This window comes from Budorcas taxicolor, chromosome 7, assembly GCF_023091745.1.
Source record: "Budorcas taxicolor isolate Tak-1 chromosome 7, Takin1.1, whole genome shotgun sequence".
In the NCBI taxonomy this organism is placed as follows: domain Eukaryota; kingdom Metazoa; phylum Chordata; class Mammalia; order Artiodactyla; family Bovidae; genus Budorcas; species Budorcas taxicolor.
In genome coordinates, this window is record NC_068916.1 from 58,196,313 (window position 1) to 58,215,028 (window position 18,716).

Genomic DNA, 18,716 nt, shown 5'->3' on the forward strand with positions numbered 1-18,716 from the left:
TGTTCAACTAAGGATCTTCTGTCTCACGCAACATTCTCACTCCTACCTTGTCCAAAAGTGTTAGGACAATGTACGGGATGAAACGTGCTCAAGCAATGGTCTCTGAGCACTCCCATCACCAAGCCAATTTTCCCAGGATACACTTGACCGAGTTCTACTTGGACCTCCCCAATCAGGATCTCTGGAGCTCAGAGAATCCCAGAGATCATTCTTTAAGCTCCATAGCTGATTCTAGAGCACTGTTCTCATTGGGATGACCTATTCCCAAAACCATGCGGTCCCTACAACCCGATGGTTAAGAATAGCCTGTAAAGGCCCATGGATGTTGCCTGATGTGGGTGGGGGACGTGTGGCCTCTTTGAGGTACTCATCACTGCTATAATTACATCACAGTTTTGGTTGCTCCATGTAGAAAGGGACCCTGTCTTTTTCACCTTCCCTCTCCAAGGCTTGGCACATAGTAGGCATTCAGTAGGTATTTGTTGGATGATTGGCTAAAGATGCTACTGAAACTTTTGAAAATGTCTCTTATTGGTACCCATAGGAAATATTTCTTCTCGCTCATTAGTCACTTTGCATAAAGTGCAGCAAGAAGCTCTGAGCACAGCAGCTGCCTCCATTTAAACAAGGTGATAAAATCTTTCAGCTCGAGCTGAATTTAATAAACACACATGAGAAACTCATTCCAATTGGGGGGAAAATACCCTTATTCTTTTCCTGAGGAGAACAGATCTGCCCAAGGTGGGGGAAGGGTGTGGGCGGGGAACACCAGAGCCACTTCTGTGCTCAGAAGCCACAGAGAAAGCTGGAAAGGGGCTGAGAGTTGGAGCCTGTCTGCCTCCACAGAGTCAAGCATGAAGAAGCAGGGAGTCTGGCTGCGAGGGAATCTGGAGGGAGGGCTGGGGCATCTGGCAGCTCCCCTGAAACCTTGGAGGATGGGGAGGAGAGAAGTGACAGCTCCAACACCTCTGGGATGCCTCCCATGGGAGCAAGGCATTTGGAGCTTCCTTGGAAAGTGACTTCATTATCTGAGTGTGTGGGGGGCATGGGAGAGGGCTGTCAGGGGCCCAACTAATTAGCCTCGTTGGTCATAAGGGAGTGGAGACTGCACTCTGAGCTCACCTCCTCCCCTGGAGAGACAGCACTCAGAGTCTGAAAGCCTGACAGCTGCAGCCTGCACAGCTCGGGTGCTGGTCTCTTCAGGAGCCTGCAGCTGGATGGGTAGAGAGGGTGCCTTCTCTCCATCTCTGGGTAGAGATGCCCATGGAGGGAACACCCCCTGAGAGGCTAAGACTAAGTTCTCCCACTTACTAGCTGTGGTCCCTGGGCCAGTGACCTCACCCTTCAGAGCCTCAGTGTTCTCATCTATAAAAGCAGGGGGAGGCTGGTGCCATCCTGAAAGGGTTGGGTGAAGACCTGGATGGGAACATACGAGAACCCTGACCAGGGCCCGGCACACAGCAGTAAGTGCGGCCCAATGGGACCTATGGCAGAAGCTGAGATGAGGGTGCTTCTCAATGTGCCCCCACACCCCTCCTGACCGCGTCGCCACGTCCTGGACAACCTCTACAGCACAGTCTGAGCTCTCAAGAGCGCTGGCCTGCCTCTGTGCTGACTCCCTCTAGAGCCTAGTGCCTGGCACAGAGTGCTCGGGAGCACTCTCGGGAAGAATGAATAAAGCGCTCTTGCTGTTAATGTTATCAAATGGACTGAGAGAGCTGGCACTCCTTGCTGGCTGCCTCCTCCCAGCGGAAGCCAACCCTGAACACTTCTGAGATAAACAGACCCTGGCGAAGACACATCTGTGCGTTGAGCCCATTAAGCACCCCAGGAGATGGAGACAGAAGTGCTCTCTACTTCCTTACAAACGATCAGTTTGGGCCTTGGGGTCTTGCTTTCATCACTCTTTCCTCGGGTTGCTTAATATGATTTCTAGGAAACCAGTGGGACGTCTGATCCCCACAAGACGCAAATTCTTCATTATCTAAGGCCAGGAGTTACGCAGTCCTGGATCAGATTTCCGGCTTCTGAGAAATGCTGTCTTAAGAGTTTTTCTTTAGGACAGAGCGTGTCATGTAGCTTGGACTCACTTTCAAAACAGAATCAGCGATGCTCTCCCACCAAATGACCCAATGTGAGAACCTCCTCTGCCAGGATGTCTGCCCTGGCTCCCAGAATGCTTTATTAGCATCATCGATTGATACTTGTCCCTTGCCTGTCTATTTGCTGTCATACTTCCTCCTCCTAGACTGTGAGGTCCTTGAGGCCAGGTTCTGTTTTTAGCACAGTGCTTAGAAGGGTTTAGAGCTTGAGAGCTCCGGCAACACTGAAGAAATGAGAAAATAAATGGGAGGTAGATGCTCGCCTGAGGGGCCCCTGCACTGCAGGGAGCTGTGCCGTGTTACCTGGGCAATGATGTCCCCGTTCTCAGCGTGCACCTGAGCGATGGCCCCCAGCTCTCCCAGACACGTGAAGATCTCATACAGCTGAAACAGAAATGAGGCTTTGTCACCTTCCTAGGACACCATGCTTTTAGTTAACCGCGTGCACAAGCCCATGACTAGAGCGGGAGCTAAAATAAATGGGGTTGGGACCTCCCTAGTGGTCCAGTAGGTAAGCCTCCACACTCTAACGAAGAGGACCTGAGTTCCATCCCTGGTCAGGGAACTAGATCCCACAACTAAGACCCAGTGCAGCCAAAATAAGTAAATAATTAAAAGAAAAAAATAAATGGGATCAACCAAAGGAAATAAGTAACCAGGGCAGACATATAGACTAAAAGATGCATCACCAAAGAGGCCAAGGAGGAGAGCTAGTCCAGAGGAACTTTAGGAACTCTCGGAAACTGTCTACGGAAGGAAAACCGGTCACGTCTCCTAGGCAGACAGGGAGAACACCTAACAAAGCGATACTAACCCCACCACTGTCTCCATTTAAATGGAATTATTTCCCATTAAGTTCAGACAGTGCTTCAAAATCCTTAACACTCCCTACAGGCACTGCAGCCAGCCAGGAGCAAACTCAAAAGCTGAAATCTCTATCTCTTAGCCTCTCAGGGCAGACCACACTTCATCTCCTTGCTGGGAAGTATGGGAATTCATGTTTTGCATTTCTTCTGAGAAGTTAAGGTTTGTCTAAAACAAGCACACCCCATGCATTTCATAGGAAGAAAGTCAAAGTTAAGCTGGTATGATGAGCCCAAAGAGCAGATGGCCCTCCTTTATCCTGCAAGGCTGAGCATTTATACTTCCCCTGAATTCCCGAGAGGCACAGAATTTGTCAGGTAGATGGAGATTTAGACACACCCTTCCTATTGTCCTTTGGAGAAAGTTGCTCCCAGTGGAAATTCTAGCTCCCAGTCTGCCTTGCCCCTGGCACCCTGCCTGCTACCTTACTGCAAACGTAGCATGGACTGTGAGGACTTCAAGAAGCTGTCTTGCCCAGCGTTCTCCCACATGAACCACAGTGACTCACGTGCCAATAGCCAAGGTCACCGGCCACCACAGGAAACCCATCCAGAGACCCCAAACCACACACGGTGGGTTGTTACCTCCGTGTTGGACACTTGATACCAATCCTTGTAGGCCATGTAAACCATGAAGGAGTTCACCCCTGCAAGAGAGGAGGGGAGGGGAGACAGGAGGAGGACATTGTGGTCATCATCTCGTTGGATCCTGCGCTTCCCGCCCTGAGAGCACCACAGGCCCCCACCCAGTGCAGAGTGGACACGTCCCATCCTCCAAGAGCATTTCTCTATGTCCTCTACTCTGAAAAACTGACAATTCCTATGACGTCATAGCAGTCTGGTCTCTTCTTCTGTACCTCTTTTCTGCCTCCCCCTACACTGTTCCTAGCCCAAAGGGTCAACAAGCCTGAACACTGCTCAGGGCAGCCTCTTGAGCTTCGGTTTCCTCATCTGTAAAATGGAAAAATAATTTCCATTATTATGAAGCACCATCCTGCTTCATAAGGTGGCTGGAAACTTTAAAAGAGGTAACACATGCAGAGCTCTTAGCACTGGCATATGGTTGAACTCCTGGGATCAGTTGACTTTGCCCTTTGTGAATGTCAGCTCTCCACCAGGCCTGCGCAGGGTATTGGGTCTGAGACAGAGCTGAGATCCAGAGCCAGTCCCCAGGGGGCTAACAGAGCTAATGTGCAGAAATCGAGGTTCAACCTGGGCTTAAATACCCAAGGCATCAGGGTTAAAAGGAAAGAGCCATTTAATTTCTCCCTCCAAATACATTATTCATAGATTATTTTACAGACATAGGTAGGACTGGGGAATAGAGAGTCATTCTGAGGAAAGGAGAGTAACTTTGGTCTCTAACCATGAGGGTCACTTCAGCCCACAGTGCTCCAGGCCCAAAGCAGACATAATCTGAGGACTTCCCCACCCAGAGGAGTGCAACTCAGGGCAGTTTTCCCAACACGACCCTTCTCACAAGCCTCGGGAGTATTAAATCCATTCACTTTTCTACCCTAGTTGAGATGCACGGTGTGGAAGGAGACACAAGAGTGGGAAGAGGTTAACCTCACCCTCTGAATCAGCTAGGACTGGGCAGAGTTTGAGGGTAGGAGGGGAAAGTGGAAGGAGAGCTCCTTCCTTGAGAGGTCATACCTTCCCCTCACCCCAGTACACTGCCTTCCACTGCACTCCTGGCCTTTGCATCCAGACTGCTCGCTGATAACTATTATAAAATTAGTGTTTTTTGTAACATTAGTATTAGTACCAGTATCATAGTACAAGGACTTAGCACTAAGATATATTATAATTAGTATTATCCATTATTGTTACGACAATCGTCTGCATCCTGTGGCACTTATCCTATCATTCTGCACAGGTCTGCCTCCTTCTGCCCTGGCTATTCAGCAGAGGCCATTCCTCCTACTCCCGCAGGTCCTCCAGCCCCGCTTAGGATGCCCAGTACATTGCATGTCTGTGTGCACTACAGGGGTTGGTGCGTGTGTGAAACAGCTGACCAGCAGAACACAGAGGAGTGTAAAAAGACAATCGGCGCCTACATCGTGTACTCACAGAGAGGACATGAACACACACACACACACACACACACACACACACACGATTTAAGCTTCTATGAACACATCTTTGTTCCCAGAAATGTCTTAGCCTTTTCTGAGGATGCTCTTGTTGTATAAGAGTAACATTTGGATATTTGGACTAAAAATGATAGACATTAAAAATTTCTCAGTTTCTAAGTGCATATGTACAAGCTGTGACCTCTCCTGATCTCAGTTTCTCCATCTGAACACTGGACAGTATTGCATGGGGATTCAGAGAATGGACTTTGGGGAGATTACTGCCTACTAGCTCTATGATCCTGGGCTACTTATTCTGGACCCCAGGCTCTCCATCTGTAAAGATAATGATTCCTATCTCATGGGGATCCTGTAAGGAAGAATAGGATGGCATAAAGTGCCTGGTTCATAGAGGCACCACTCCATCCAGCATTCACACTCAAGGTTCCCTGCAACCTAGTGAGTGGAGAGCATGAGAAAGACAGACATGGGAGAAAGGAGGAGGGTATGTCCACACTCACCTTTGTCCTTGATGAGGCCCTGCACCTCCTGCTTGACGCTGTCGTTCCAGTGGGTGATGTCCACATGTAAGGAGTAGTCGCAGCAGCTCTTGCCATCGGCCCACTCCCGCCACTTCTCATAAGCCTCCGTCAGGCTGGACTCGGGCTCGGGCACCACATGGTCAACTGGACAAGAGAGGCCCCACATGGACGACTCACCAACACAGCCTTTGGTCCCCTCTGTACAGGTCTGTCCTGTTTGCTTAGGTACGACGGCACGTCTCTATCTCTTGAGCATAGGGTTAACCTCAGAAAGGGGTCCTGGGTGGTTTCAGTGGTGGGTGCTGATGAGTCAACTGTTATGTAGCTATGTGATCCTGGGCGAATGACTAGCTTCTCTAAACTTTGATTTTTCTCATCCTTCAATGTGGAGTGGGGACGGGGATACCACTGCCTCTAAGTTTGTGAAGAGATTAAATGGGAAAAAGCATGGAAAGGGCTTCACATGATGCCTGGCACATATAAGTGCTCGATAAATGCTAGCTATCAAGCTCCTACTATGTGCCATTATTACCAGTAACTGTGGGAGTTACTGCTGGTGATCAAAGTTGGACTCCTTCTTTCTAAGGGCAGAAGGACGGTCTTTAAAGTTATGTCAGGTCACAAGACAGTGACATTTTCATGCCTACTGCTGTAGGAAAGAGCTGGTGTCAGGTAAGTGAACCTGATGCTTAGCCCACAGATCTTATTTTCATGCAAACTTCTCATCAAAGATACAGTTTCTGGGACTTCCCTGGTGGTCTAGTGGGTTAAGAATCCATCTTTCAATGCAGGGGACATGGGTTTGATCCTTGGTTGGGGAACTAAGAGCAACATGCCACAGGGCAACGAAGCCCGCACACTGCAACTAGTGAGCCCGCAGCCACCAGTAGAGTCTGCGTGCCGCAAGGAAGGTACCAGATGCCTAAGCAAGCTAAATAAACAAATAAATAAAAAGAATACAGTTTCTCTGAGGCCCAAACCTACTCTTGCAGTACCTGCCATAGTGGACAATATTTTTTAAAAGAATAACATTTACACCAGTAACACTGGTAAGGGTAAGACAAATGTTACTCTTTAATTGCTCCCCATGTCAGTTGAGAGAAAGAGTGACCTGGAACAACTTTCCTAAGAACAATTTTGAAATGTGTTTCAAAATCCTTGATGTTTTTCATACCTTAAATTCAACAATTATTTCTCTGCCTAAAAATTATCCTTCAAGAGATAAATGTGCCTGAATACAAAATCTGGGTCCTGAGGATATTTGCCACTCTTCACGTATTTATGCAAGTGAAAAGCTAGAAACAAAGTTTTACAATAGGGAAGCTTAGTTAAATACATAAATCGTGATACCTTCATAAAATGGATGTCATAAGTCCATTTAAAATTCAGTAGAATAAAAATAAATGAATGGAAAGACATCCATGACATATTAACTAGTGAACAGAAGACAACCCTATTTTTGTTAAACAGAAAAACTAATACAGCCAAACTGTGACAGTGAGGTGAGATTTGTGTGTGTGAGTGTTTGTGTGTGTGTTTCTGTATACCTAGGTTGTTTAATTATCTCAGAAAGGACCCAGACACTTCTGTGATTCTCACATGCTTTCCTCTCTTTTCATGTGGAGCACTGACTCTCCTCCTGCTCCCTGCCTAATGCAGAAGCCCAAGCCTAATGCATATGTCTAGGGCTCTGAACAGGTCCAGCTCCTCGGCCAGATGGCAGCAAGCCAGGCCGAGATCACTCATTTCCTCAGCCTTCTAGCACAGGCAGCCCAAGTGCACTTATCTGAAAGCAGAGGCCTGGAGCTGTGTTATTGTGTCTGGACCCGCACCAGAGCCTTTGTAGGCAGGCAGCTGCTGAGAACTCAGCTGGCTTCTTTCTTCTGGCTGGACAAAGGCTTCAGGCTCCCAGAAATGCACCTTTTATGGCCTTGATGCCATTTTCCTGGGTTTCCACACCCCTAGCTGAAGCTGAACCCTACTACTGCTCCAGTAGAAAGGAAGCAAAAGACAATGATTAAGTCTACGACTCAGGCTATTCTGATTTCTTGGGTGGATGCATATTTCTTGGGTGGTAACAGTGCTCTTGCTGACCAAGTTGGGGGCCAGGGCTGGGCTGGGGCCAGTTCACTGGAATTTCTTTGGTTCAGGAAGGAGTGCCCTGGAATGCTATCTCTTCAGTAATCCAATGGCATGCAACTTCCTAGGTTTCTTTGGAATTGCAAAAGTTGCCAGAAAAACAAAGTAAGGGAAACAACTCCCCAGCTTGCCCAATCTTAAAGCTATGAATTGGTCACAATACAGCACAGACCAAATAACACTAACCACCACTGAAGCCTCCTAAGTTCTCAAGAACTGCCCGTCTCACTGTCATTCTCTCTGGGATACTTCTCAGCGTTGTTTGCACTGCTCTGCTCATGCCCTCTGCCCGTCCTGCCTCACACCCAAGCGGGAAGTTCTGAGATCACCTTTTGCCCAAGGCCCACAGCTTTTCAAGTCTACTTTCCCCAGGGTCTGGCCCAGAGATGCTAAGTGCTGACTCCCCACCCATGGCATACTCAGCCCCTCCTCTAAGGAAGACAGAGAGTAGACTGCTTTCAAGGTGATGAGCCTCCTGCATCTCTTTAAGCGGTTACAGAAGCTGGTGTCCTCTCTATAACCAGCTTTTCTCAGGTCTTGTCAGGCAGAAAGTCTATTTGCTGAATTGAGGGAAGTATATGAATTACCACCAGAGAGCGCTGCGGTTAACACGTTAGTTAAACTCACTTCTTAGGAACCCTAGCACACTTTGCAAGAGTGTGTAAATTTGTGGGACTTACTGATCATGGTGGTGCCCCCTGCTAAGGCAGCCTTGGTCCCTTGGAAGAAGTCATCCACTGTGGTCATGCCTTTGTATGGCATCTGAAAGTGAGTGTGGACATCGATGCCTCCAGGGATCACCATCTTCCCATTGGCCTCGATAGTCTTCACTCCTCCAGGGACTATCAGATTGTCTCCAATTTGCCTGGTGAGACAGGGAAACAACCAGCAATTTAAAAGAAGGACTTCCAAGACAAACATGGTATTGTAAGGATTTTAAAAGTTGTAACCTATGTTTATCAAAGTAGTCTTTCCAAGTCATTAAGCTTTCCAGCTGAGCAATCTAGAAACAAATAATAAAACATTCTTTATTATAAGACAATGAATATGCGTTAACCAGCAGGACCTTGTTGTTTTTCTATTTTATACATAGTAGTGTGTATCTGTTAACCCCAATTCGTAATTTATCCCTTTCCCTCTTTCCCCTTTGGTAACCATAAGTTTGCTATCTTTCTGTGAGTCAGATTCTGTTCTGCAAATAAGTTCATTTGAATCATTTTTGAGATTCCACATACAAGTGATATCATATGGTATTTGTCTTTCTCTGTCTGACTTACTTTGCTTAGTATGATAATCTCTAGCTCCATCCAGAAAACAATTTTTATAGACATAAAACAATCCAGTATGGTGTTTGGTGAGACCATGTGTCCTGGCTTAGTACTGTCACCCCAAGGGTTTGACTGTGGCTGGAATATAGGGGGTGTAATAAATATTTTAATAAATGTTTTTATTGTGTGCTGAGTCACTCAGTCAAGTCTAACTCTTTCCAGCACCATGTACTGCAGCACACCAGGCTCCTCTATCCATGGGGATTCACCAGGCAAGAGTACTGGAGTGGATTGCCATGCCCTCCTCCAGGGGATCTTCTCAACCCAGGGATCAAACCCAGGTCTCCCACATTGCAGGCAGATTCTTTACCATCTGAACCACAAGAAAGCCCAAGAATACTGGAGTGGGTAGCCTATCCCTTCTCTAGGAGATCTTCCCGACCCAGGAATCAAACCAGGGCCTCCTGTATTGCAGGTAGATTCTTTACTAGCTGAGCTACCAGGGAAGCCCAGTGTTTTTATTTTCATTTAGCTCTTTATTTAAGAGTCAGGAAGAACATTTGCAGAAGGATTGAACGGCTGTAAAATAATGAACTGTTAGAAGAGATTGAAGGAGGTGGTAAAGAATCATTTTAAAAACAAGTGCATGAACTGTGCTATCTAAATGGGTTCGTCTGTGCTCCTAAGGACAAATGGAATATGTCTAGGGCATTCCCAAGTTCCTTCCCACTCCCAAGTCCATCCTTCCCTGATAGCTCATCTATCAATCACAACCGATGGCAGATTCTCAAAGAGGATGCCAAAGATGCAAATGCCTACACCAGCTGCTTCTGTGTGGTCAGCAGCTCAGGAGAAGCTTCAAGCCAAGCAAGTGGACTGTGATAACCTCCATCAGACACAGCTTCACTCAAGAAGCTTCAGAGCATCTCAGGGAGGCAGAGAGGGGGAAACTGGGATGGGGAGGAAGCCAATGAGCAGGCCAAGTGGACACTATACAAGACACATGACAAATACAACTACCCTTAGCACAATGTAACCTCATAGACCAACGGTGTTCAGTTCACATCCTTGATATAAACATCCAGTTAATTCCAGGCAGACTTAAGGCTCATGAGGATCTCCATTATTATGAACCATCTCCGACCTTGCAACACATGTACCCGCTGCCAGTGGCATGAACACTTTCTGCTTTTGTTTATACCCAGCCAAGAAAGACATTCTCTTGGGGTGGTAAGAGTCTTCTACTGGTTTGACAAAATGTAAGTTCTACAACTAAAATTAAGCTTTCCGACATCGCTAAGATTTCACTCTTACCACATCACCACTGGGCCATTCCAGAGTCACCACAATTCAAAACACACTGTGGAAAAAATGCAGCCTTGCTGGTAATTCCATTCTCGTCCAGATACTGGCCAGTGTGTTCCCATTTCCCTCCCTCACTGACTCACCTCTCAGGGAACTGAGAACCAAGAGCAGGAAGAGTTGCCTCTTTTGGGTGTGTCTATGTAGGCACGTTTCCACCCACTTTTGACAACTGGTATAATACCTAGTCTCAAAGAGAAATGCTTTCCCCCACTTTTCTCCACTGAGCCAATCAAGGTCATATTAATCCTTGAAGGCTTAGCTTCCATCTCCCCTCCTTGGTCAAGTTTCTACTGACAGCCAGGTCTAGTACTAAAGAGTGTTGGCTCTGCCCTGCATGTGGGTTCCCCTGGATTCACCATCGTGGCTCTGCTAATGCTCACTTTATGATTTAGGCCAAGTAACTTAACCTCACCATGTCTCAATTCCTTCATCTGTAAGACGTAACTTTTTAAAAAAGCCTTCTTTATAGATCTATTGTATAGATTAAATGTTAATCTGTGTTGAGCCCATAGAACCCTGTAAAGCACATAAAAATTCAATAAATATCAGCTGTCATGAAGTTATAACATTATAGTTACACTGTTCTAATCTCACACAGTCCTCTTGTTCCTCTGGATCTCATCTATTCTACTAATGAAGAAGAAGCATGAGGCACTGAATTTTTTTTCTAACTCTGAAAATGTCTAAATGAGGGAACACATTTGCTCCAAAGAGAGCAGACTACACACAATAATTTTTTAGTAAGAAAAAAATATAAAATTAATTGTGGCTTATATCTTGAAGAAAGTATTTTTTACCATCAGTTGACTTGTCTAATAACACCAATTTTCCCACTTCTATTATGAAAATATATGCAAATCAGCAAAGCTACTAAGTATGAACATCTTCATTCTTGCATTTGTTCATTCATTCAATGAATTAATATGTTGATCTTTAGCAAATTATTTACTCTCTCCGTTCCTCTTTCTTCTCTATCCTCTGAAAAAGAGGGTAATAAGAGTACTTACTTCATAGAATTGCTGGCAGATTAAATGAGATGAGACCTGTAAAGCATTTACTCTAATGCCTGGCACACACTATGATATATACTCAATAAAAGGCAGCTCTTACAAAAGTCTCTATGTATCAAGTACTGGGTTAGATGCAGTAGATACATTGAAGAACCCAATATAGTGCTTGCTCTCAAGGGGGCCTAATAGTGTCAGAATTGCTATGATTGATAAAATCATGGAGTATTTTAAAAACTTATCAAGGGACTTCCCTGGTGATCCAGTGGTTAAGATTTTGCCTTCCAATGCAGGTGGTGTGGGTTTAATCCCTCATTGGGGAGCTAAGATCCACGTGCCTGAGAGCCAAAAAACCAAAACATAAAACAGAAGCAATACCATAACAAATTCAATACAGACTTTTAAAAATGGCCCGCATTAAAAAAAAAAATCTTAAAAAAAACTCATCAAAGGGAAAACTAGCCTAGATTTAGGGGCTGGTAAGGAATGTCTGCCCACAGAAAGTTTTATCTAAGCCAAGTTTTCAAAGATAAGTAAGTGATCTATAACCAGAATCTTAAAGCTAGCCAATGAAGCCGAATAATATAAAAATTAAACTGTATGAGGCCAGGGATGGCTCATTTGGTGGGCTGGATACACTAGTTCTAAACTATGTCTTATCCGTGTGGGGAAGCAGCCTGCTTTATGTGATGAAAGGCTATGTATAGGTCAAATCCTTTTTAAAAGATCACTATGGAAGGAAGTTGCACATAAAGGTTATCTGGCTATGCTGCTTTCAAGCATCCAATAGCAAACCATTCTGTAAAGTAATTACACATCCCTAAAGTGTCTACTGGGAAACCTGGCCTGACATGTTTGTCCCATCTGTGCACTGCCCAACCAAGTCCTACCTAAGTCAAGGTCCGGTTTAAATACCGTCTCCACCTCAAAACCTTCGAAGTCCCTCCTAAGTCAAGGTTCAATTTAAATGCTCTCTTCACCTCAAAGCCTTCCTCTGAAAGGATTTCTCCATTCGTGCACTTCTAAATTACTTATTTTTACCTGAATTCTTTTGGTATTTATTATGGGGCTTCCATGGTAGCTCAGATAAAGAATCTGCCAGCATGCAGGAGACCTGGGTTCAATCCCTAGGTCAGGAAGATCCCCTAAAGAAGGGAATGGACCTATTATACTAGGCCTTATATTTTTAGGGTACTGTAATTTATGGACTTTTTCAATGATCTTAAGGACAGTGGTCACATCAGCCACTTCTCCACAACACATAGAGCGCCCATCAGTGCAGCTTGCCCAAAGGGGCCTGCAGCATCATTTGGGTGACTGAATTCAGATCTGTCACTTCATCCATGCGACCCAAGTGAACTACGGCTAGTTTAAAATCCAATTTTAAAGGGATTATCCAGACAGAAGGGCTAAATGAAAGATTCATTTTTAAGGAGAAGGAGAAATGAAATACACAGAAGCGCTGGTCTACTAAGCAAAAGAAGCAAGTTGCTGTCTGAGTCTCTAGGGAAGAAAGTTCAAAAGATGAAGCAAAGGGTCCTATATACATACTTTATTAAGCCATCTTCCATGTAAATATCAGCATAAAAGGATTGATCATCGTTGACGATTCTGCCTCCCTTGATCAGAAGACGGTCGCTCTAGAAAAGAAGGAAAACAGGAGTCATTCTTACAGCTAGGATTTCAGAGAAGAGTGGTCTCCCAAGGTTCTTCCAAGTCCTTGTTTCAGAGGTCCTTGTTTCAGCAGGAACCACTGTCTTAAGACGCCTGTGAGTTCAGTGCACTCAGTATTTGAGTGGCTGTGTCTCTTGGGGATCCAATCTTTCTTGTTTAACCATAACTCAAATTATTCTGAGTTTCACTTCTTTCTTCTGCAACCTATCACAGCCACTTAGAAACGTAGCTACTCTTTATATTATCCTTTTCCTGAAAGCACTAAATAACACTAAATAGGATAACATTTACCTCGGTGTCTAGCATCACGTCTGATGTTCTGTTGGCACTCAACAGTAAGTCGCAAAAACGGAACTTAGGGTCAGGCATACAATGAAATAGCCTTGAAAAGTCTTTATGATTGATAGTGGGATCATGTTATGTTTAAAATTTGGGAGGCTTATATGTGCACACATATGCACACAAATTGTGGAATGTGTAACTCAAGGAGGAGAAATTATGCGGGATTATGAACTGAGTACACTACACTCAGTATTTCTCACATTCTCTGAAATATATTTCTTGATTGCTTTTCGTATGAGAAAAGTCTTTTAAAAGTCATAACTAAATGAAAGCTGGGTAAGTGATCCAACTGGAAACAAAGCACAGACATTGCGTGGTAATTAACAAAACACAAACATATATTTTATGTCTAAGTCAGGAGAGAAACAGATCACTGTCAGCTTTAGAGATCACAGATTCCATTAAATGAATGGAGCTTAGATCACAGCATGAAGGATGGACATAGCTTTGCTGGGTTCATGTGGGAGAAGAGAATTCTTAGGAGCCTGGCTGAGGGGAACTGCAGCCTGAAAAACAATGGTGGGCTGTAGTTTGTTACAAATTCAACATACAGAGTTCTACTACACTCATCCATCCATCCATTCATCCACTCATCGTTCACACATCCGCTCACTCAGCAAATAGGTATCTAACCTTTTTTTATTAAATAGGTAGTAAGGCTGTGGCAGGGAATGAGCCACACCAGGTCCCTGGCTTGATGGAACTTAAAGCAGAAGTCCGGCAATAAAGTCACCAGAATAAGCAAAACAATGTAAAATTGTGTCAAGCATCACAAATAAAGGGGAATGGGGCTTTTTTTTGACCACCTTTGCTGTCACCCCTGTCCCCATTTTTTGGGCTTCCCAAGTGGTGCCAGTGGTAAAGAACCCACCTGCCACTGCAGGTTAGACCTAAGAGACACCAGTTGGATCCTTGGGTGGGGAAGATTCCCTGGAGAAGCGAATGGCAACCCACTCCAGTATTCTTGGGGAATCCCATGGATAGAGGAGCCTGGCTGGTCACAGTCCATAGGGTCACACAGAGTCGGGCACAACTGAAATGACTTAGCACAGCACGGCACAGGGCGTTTTAAAACAGAGGCTAGGAATGGAGGAGAACTGCAGACAGGGAACCGTGTGTGCAAAGGCCCTGTGGTGGGAGAAAAGTTGTGTTTCTTTGAAAACCTGAAATAGATCAGTGTGGAGGGAACTCAGGGATCAAGGAGGGACCTGATGAGGACAGGAGATGACACTGGTGAGACAGGGCTTTCAAAAGGGATCTAGGCTTTATGGAGGACACCCCACAAACAGGCTGACTTCTGGCTTCCGAAATCAAAGACTATGAACAGGGCCAGAAGATGAGAACTGAAGCTAGGGCTCCACTGGGGATGTAGCCAATTATTGCTGAGTCTCTCCTGCTTCCAAGGTATTGCGTGAGAAGAAGCAATTTCATCATGCTGTACTGTTGGGAGAAGGACTTTTTTTAAAGATACACATCAATGAGATGTTGAGAAAAAACTTACACATGTGGCAAAGAAAATGAACTAATGAGGTCAAATACAAACTCCCACCACACAGTCTCCAAGCCCCTCATGAGCTGCCCTCTGTCAGTACGTCCACCCTCGTTTCTATCACGTGTTTTATCAATGTGTGTGTGCGTGTTAGTCGCTCAGTCGTGTCCAACTCTTTGCGGCCCCATGGATTGTAGCCCGCCAGGCTCCGGGATTCTTTAGGAGTGGGTTGCCATGCCCTCCTCCAGGGGATCTTCCTGACCCAGGGATCATACCCTCATCTCTGGTGTCCCCCGAATTGGCAGGGGGATTCTTTACCACTAGCTCTGCATATACGGCGGCAAATCAAAGCATGTGCAGTTCTTGCCACCAAGGGCTCTCTGGCCACTAAGCCTTTGCAAAGCAGTTCTCTCTGCCGTCTCCCATGTTCACCTGCCATTGGCAACCATCCTCTCTTCCGTTAAGCCTCAAAGGGTTTTTTCCCCAGGATGTAATACCTGACTCTCCAGCAAATTTTAGGTGTTCCCACTGCAGCTGAAACAATGATATTATTCCACAAGAATTGGTTTACTGTTGAATGGTCTCCTGGCTACGCCACAAGCTCCTGTGGGCTTAGAACTATGTGTCTTTTGATCTTTTTAGCTCATTTCCTGGGGCCCATCTCTTGTTGTTCACTCACTAAGTTGTGTCTGACTCTTTGTGACCCTATCTTAGACAGCTGGGACCCATCTTAGACAGCTGTTAAATGCTGGTCAGATAAATGGAAGAAGGGTGAGACATAGGAGGGTGTATTATATCAGAAGAATAGAAAGGCCGTCTGAGTCAGAAAATTATGTGAAATGGTCAGAAAATTGGGCTTTTAAGGAAAAACATTTTAATTGAAGGCTATTGTAATCTACTGTTTTAACAGTAATTGCAAAATTATATGAGGCACTCCTACAACTGTGCTTCCCAAACGAGGGTGCACATTAGAAAAATATAGATTTCCAGGTCCTGCTCTAGGTTAACAAATCTGTATTTGATAAGCTCTATAAATGGCTCTTAGGCAGCCATCAGCCAGCCCAGTACCAAGTCACACCCCAGACACAGTTTATGTGTCTGTGAAGGTGACAGAAGCTTCTCCAGCAGGAGTTGCACACTAACAATAATCTTGGTAACTTTAAGAGTTCCCTCTCACAGCTCAGTGCTTTTCTGATATTCTTTATCTTTCTAGCAAAGAGATGAAATAAGCTGGTTGGGGGAAAGGAGCCAGTTACTGCCTAAACTAAGCCCTGTCATGAAATATGACCATCCTCTCCTGCCTGGGGACATCCAGTCCTGAGCCACTGGGGATCATCACTTCTTTCAGTAAGCATCAAATCTCAACAAGGGGGCAAAAGCTATCCCAGGCACCTTGTACATCAGAGGGATAGGGAGAGGTGACCCAAGTGGAATTAACATCACTGAGATGGCATCATTCAAAACTGTTCAAATGCTATTGAAATAATTTTGACCCAATCATCAAAAATCTAAATGAGCACAAAATGAAGTGGGGGCCTTGCACAGGTTTCAGATATGGGAATAATAAAACCCCTGCTTTATTTAGTATAGTATTATTATTTGTTTTTTTATCATGGAGAGCAGAAGTATCAAAACCACAACTCACAGAGCTCAAGCAAATGCTGTTCCTGGGGTCCTCAGCTTGTCCCCCAAACTTTTATTAAAGTGGTTAATGCATGCGTGCATGTGTGCTAAGTCACTTCAGTTGTGTCTGACTCGTTGCGACCCTATGAACTGTAGTCCACCAGGCTCCTCTGTCCATGGGATTCTCCAGACAAGAATACTGGAGTGGGTTGCCAGAACCTTCTCCAGGGGATCTTCCTGACCTAGGGATCGAACCTGCATCTCTTATGTCTCCTGCATTGGCAGGTGGGAGCAAACCAATGTTTCTCATGCATTAACACCTATAATGAATGATGGCCCTTCCTGAGCACATGGGAATAACCTGGAGGGTGTTTGGAACCCAAGATGAAGCTGATTAGAGACTGAAGCACCAAACGCTGTGGCTGCCTCAGGTGCTGCTCGGCCACCAGGACTCAATGCAGCCCACTCTTATAGCCCAGCCAGGTTCCAGGTGTGCCAGCTGCCAAGCTTGGGCTCCGTGGGGTTCTCCCAGTACTGGGAGAATCAGGCTGACTACCTAACCAGGTTTGTGATCTTGAGTTAGCACTTAACCTCTCAGCACCCCAGTTGTATTAGCTCACAGTGGTAATATTAATAACACTGGGCTCACCTCACAGGGTGGCTGCCAGAATGCAATAAACGGTATGAAGGGGGAAAAGTGTGTGTGTGTACAAGTATAAATAAAATATCTAACATGCTAACACGTAGTAAATACCTGCAAATACTAGTTCCATTTATTCTACTCATTATTCACAGTACTTTAAATTTTAATAAAATGCTTTGAATTAAGAAACTTATGGGGGAGGGACTATTGTTCCCATTTTCTAAATGGAAGATCTACACAGAGAGATAGATGACTTTCTCCAAGTGACAGAGTTGATTAGTTGCAGTTGGAAGCAAATCCAGGTCTTCCATCTCTTGGCTCCTGACTGCTTCCCACCTGAGGCTACTGCACCAACAATCCGTAAACCTTATGCCAAGCGGCTCTTTCTGACAGGCCTGTCCTCTCTGATACTGAATGTGACAGGTCCCATGCAGGAACGCTTTCTTTGTGATAGGAAACTTCAGGAATCAAATCACTTGTAAGCCACTCCTTATAAAATCAGCGCATCAGACCTGTTCCTTATGGCCTAAAGGTGTTTGCGTGTGTGTTTGTTTTTTTTTTAATTTCAGTGTATAGTTGCTTTACAATGTTGTATTAGTTTCTGCTATACAGCAAAGTAAATCAGCCATACATATACATACATCCTCTTTTTTTTGGATTTTATTCCATTCCGGTTACCACAGAGCATTGCTTAGAGTTCCCTGTGCTATATAGTAGGTTCTCATTAGTTACCTATATTATGTACTGTGCTTAGTTGCTCAGTCGTGTCCGACTCTTTGCAACCCCATGGACTGTAGCCCACCAGGCTCCTCTGTCCATGGGATTCTCCGGGCAAGAATACTGGAGTGGGTTGCCATGCCCTTCTCTGGGGGATCTTCCCAACCCAGGATCGAACCCAGGTCTCCTGCACTGCAGGCGGATTCTTTACTGTCTGAATCACCAGAGAAGCCCAAGAATACTGGAATGGGTTAGCCTATCCCTTCTCCAGGGGAACTTCTCAACCCAGAAATTGAACTGTGGGCTCCTGCATTGCAGGCAGATTCTTTACCAGCTGAGCTACCAGGGAAGCCATTATCTATATTATACACAGTATCACTAGTGCATATATGTCAATCCCAATCTCCCAATTATTGCATTTTACAGAGACACCTGATTTACTATCCAGGATAGCACAGAGGCCCTTGATATTTGATAAAGTCCAACTTTTTATGATTAGAAAAATCAACTATATAAAATTAAGAGTTTGTGAGAAAAAAGGGAGAGAAGAGAGACAGAGAGAAAAAAGAAGAAGGAAGGGAGAGAGAAAGACAGAGGTGCAGAGGGAGGAAGGGGGAGAAAGAGAGGGAAGGGAGGAGAAAGAAAACCCACAAGCAAATGCTGTTAACAATGGCCATGATTCCAACTAGACTAGAGAATGCAAGGACAGAATCTTGAACTCAAGCTGGCTGGGGATGCTGGCTCCCACTTCAGTATTCCTCACCTAGTATTCAACTTGAAGGACTTAAATTACCACCTCCATCTGAGCTAATATGAATATGTTTCCCAGAGAAACCAGAGCCCTCCATGGATTTCTTCCCAGGCAAT

General features: G+C 45.1%; 1 protein-coding gene across 2 annotated transcripts in view; it reads right to left on the reverse strand.

The window, feature by feature from the left end:
- DPYSL3 (dihydropyrimidinase like 3) overlaps positions 1-18,716 on the reverse strand; it is a 114,102-nt gene that overhangs the window by 25,287 nt on the left and 70,099 nt on the right. For both annotated transcript variants that reach the window (XM_052644391.1, XM_052644392.1), the window contains exons 2-6: positions 12,913-13,001; positions 8,402-8,586; positions 5,562-5,726; positions 3,551-3,612; positions 2,406-2,486 (exon numbers count right to left, since the gene is read on the reverse strand). In XM_052644391.1, the coding sequence (XP_052500351.1) occupies positions 2,406-2,486; positions 3,551-3,612; positions 5,562-5,726; positions 8,402-8,586; positions 12,913-13,001 (582 nt within the window). The remainder of the gene's footprint in view (positions 1-2,405; positions 2,487-3,550; positions 3,613-5,561; positions 5,727-8,401; positions 8,587-12,912; positions 13,002-18,716) is intronic.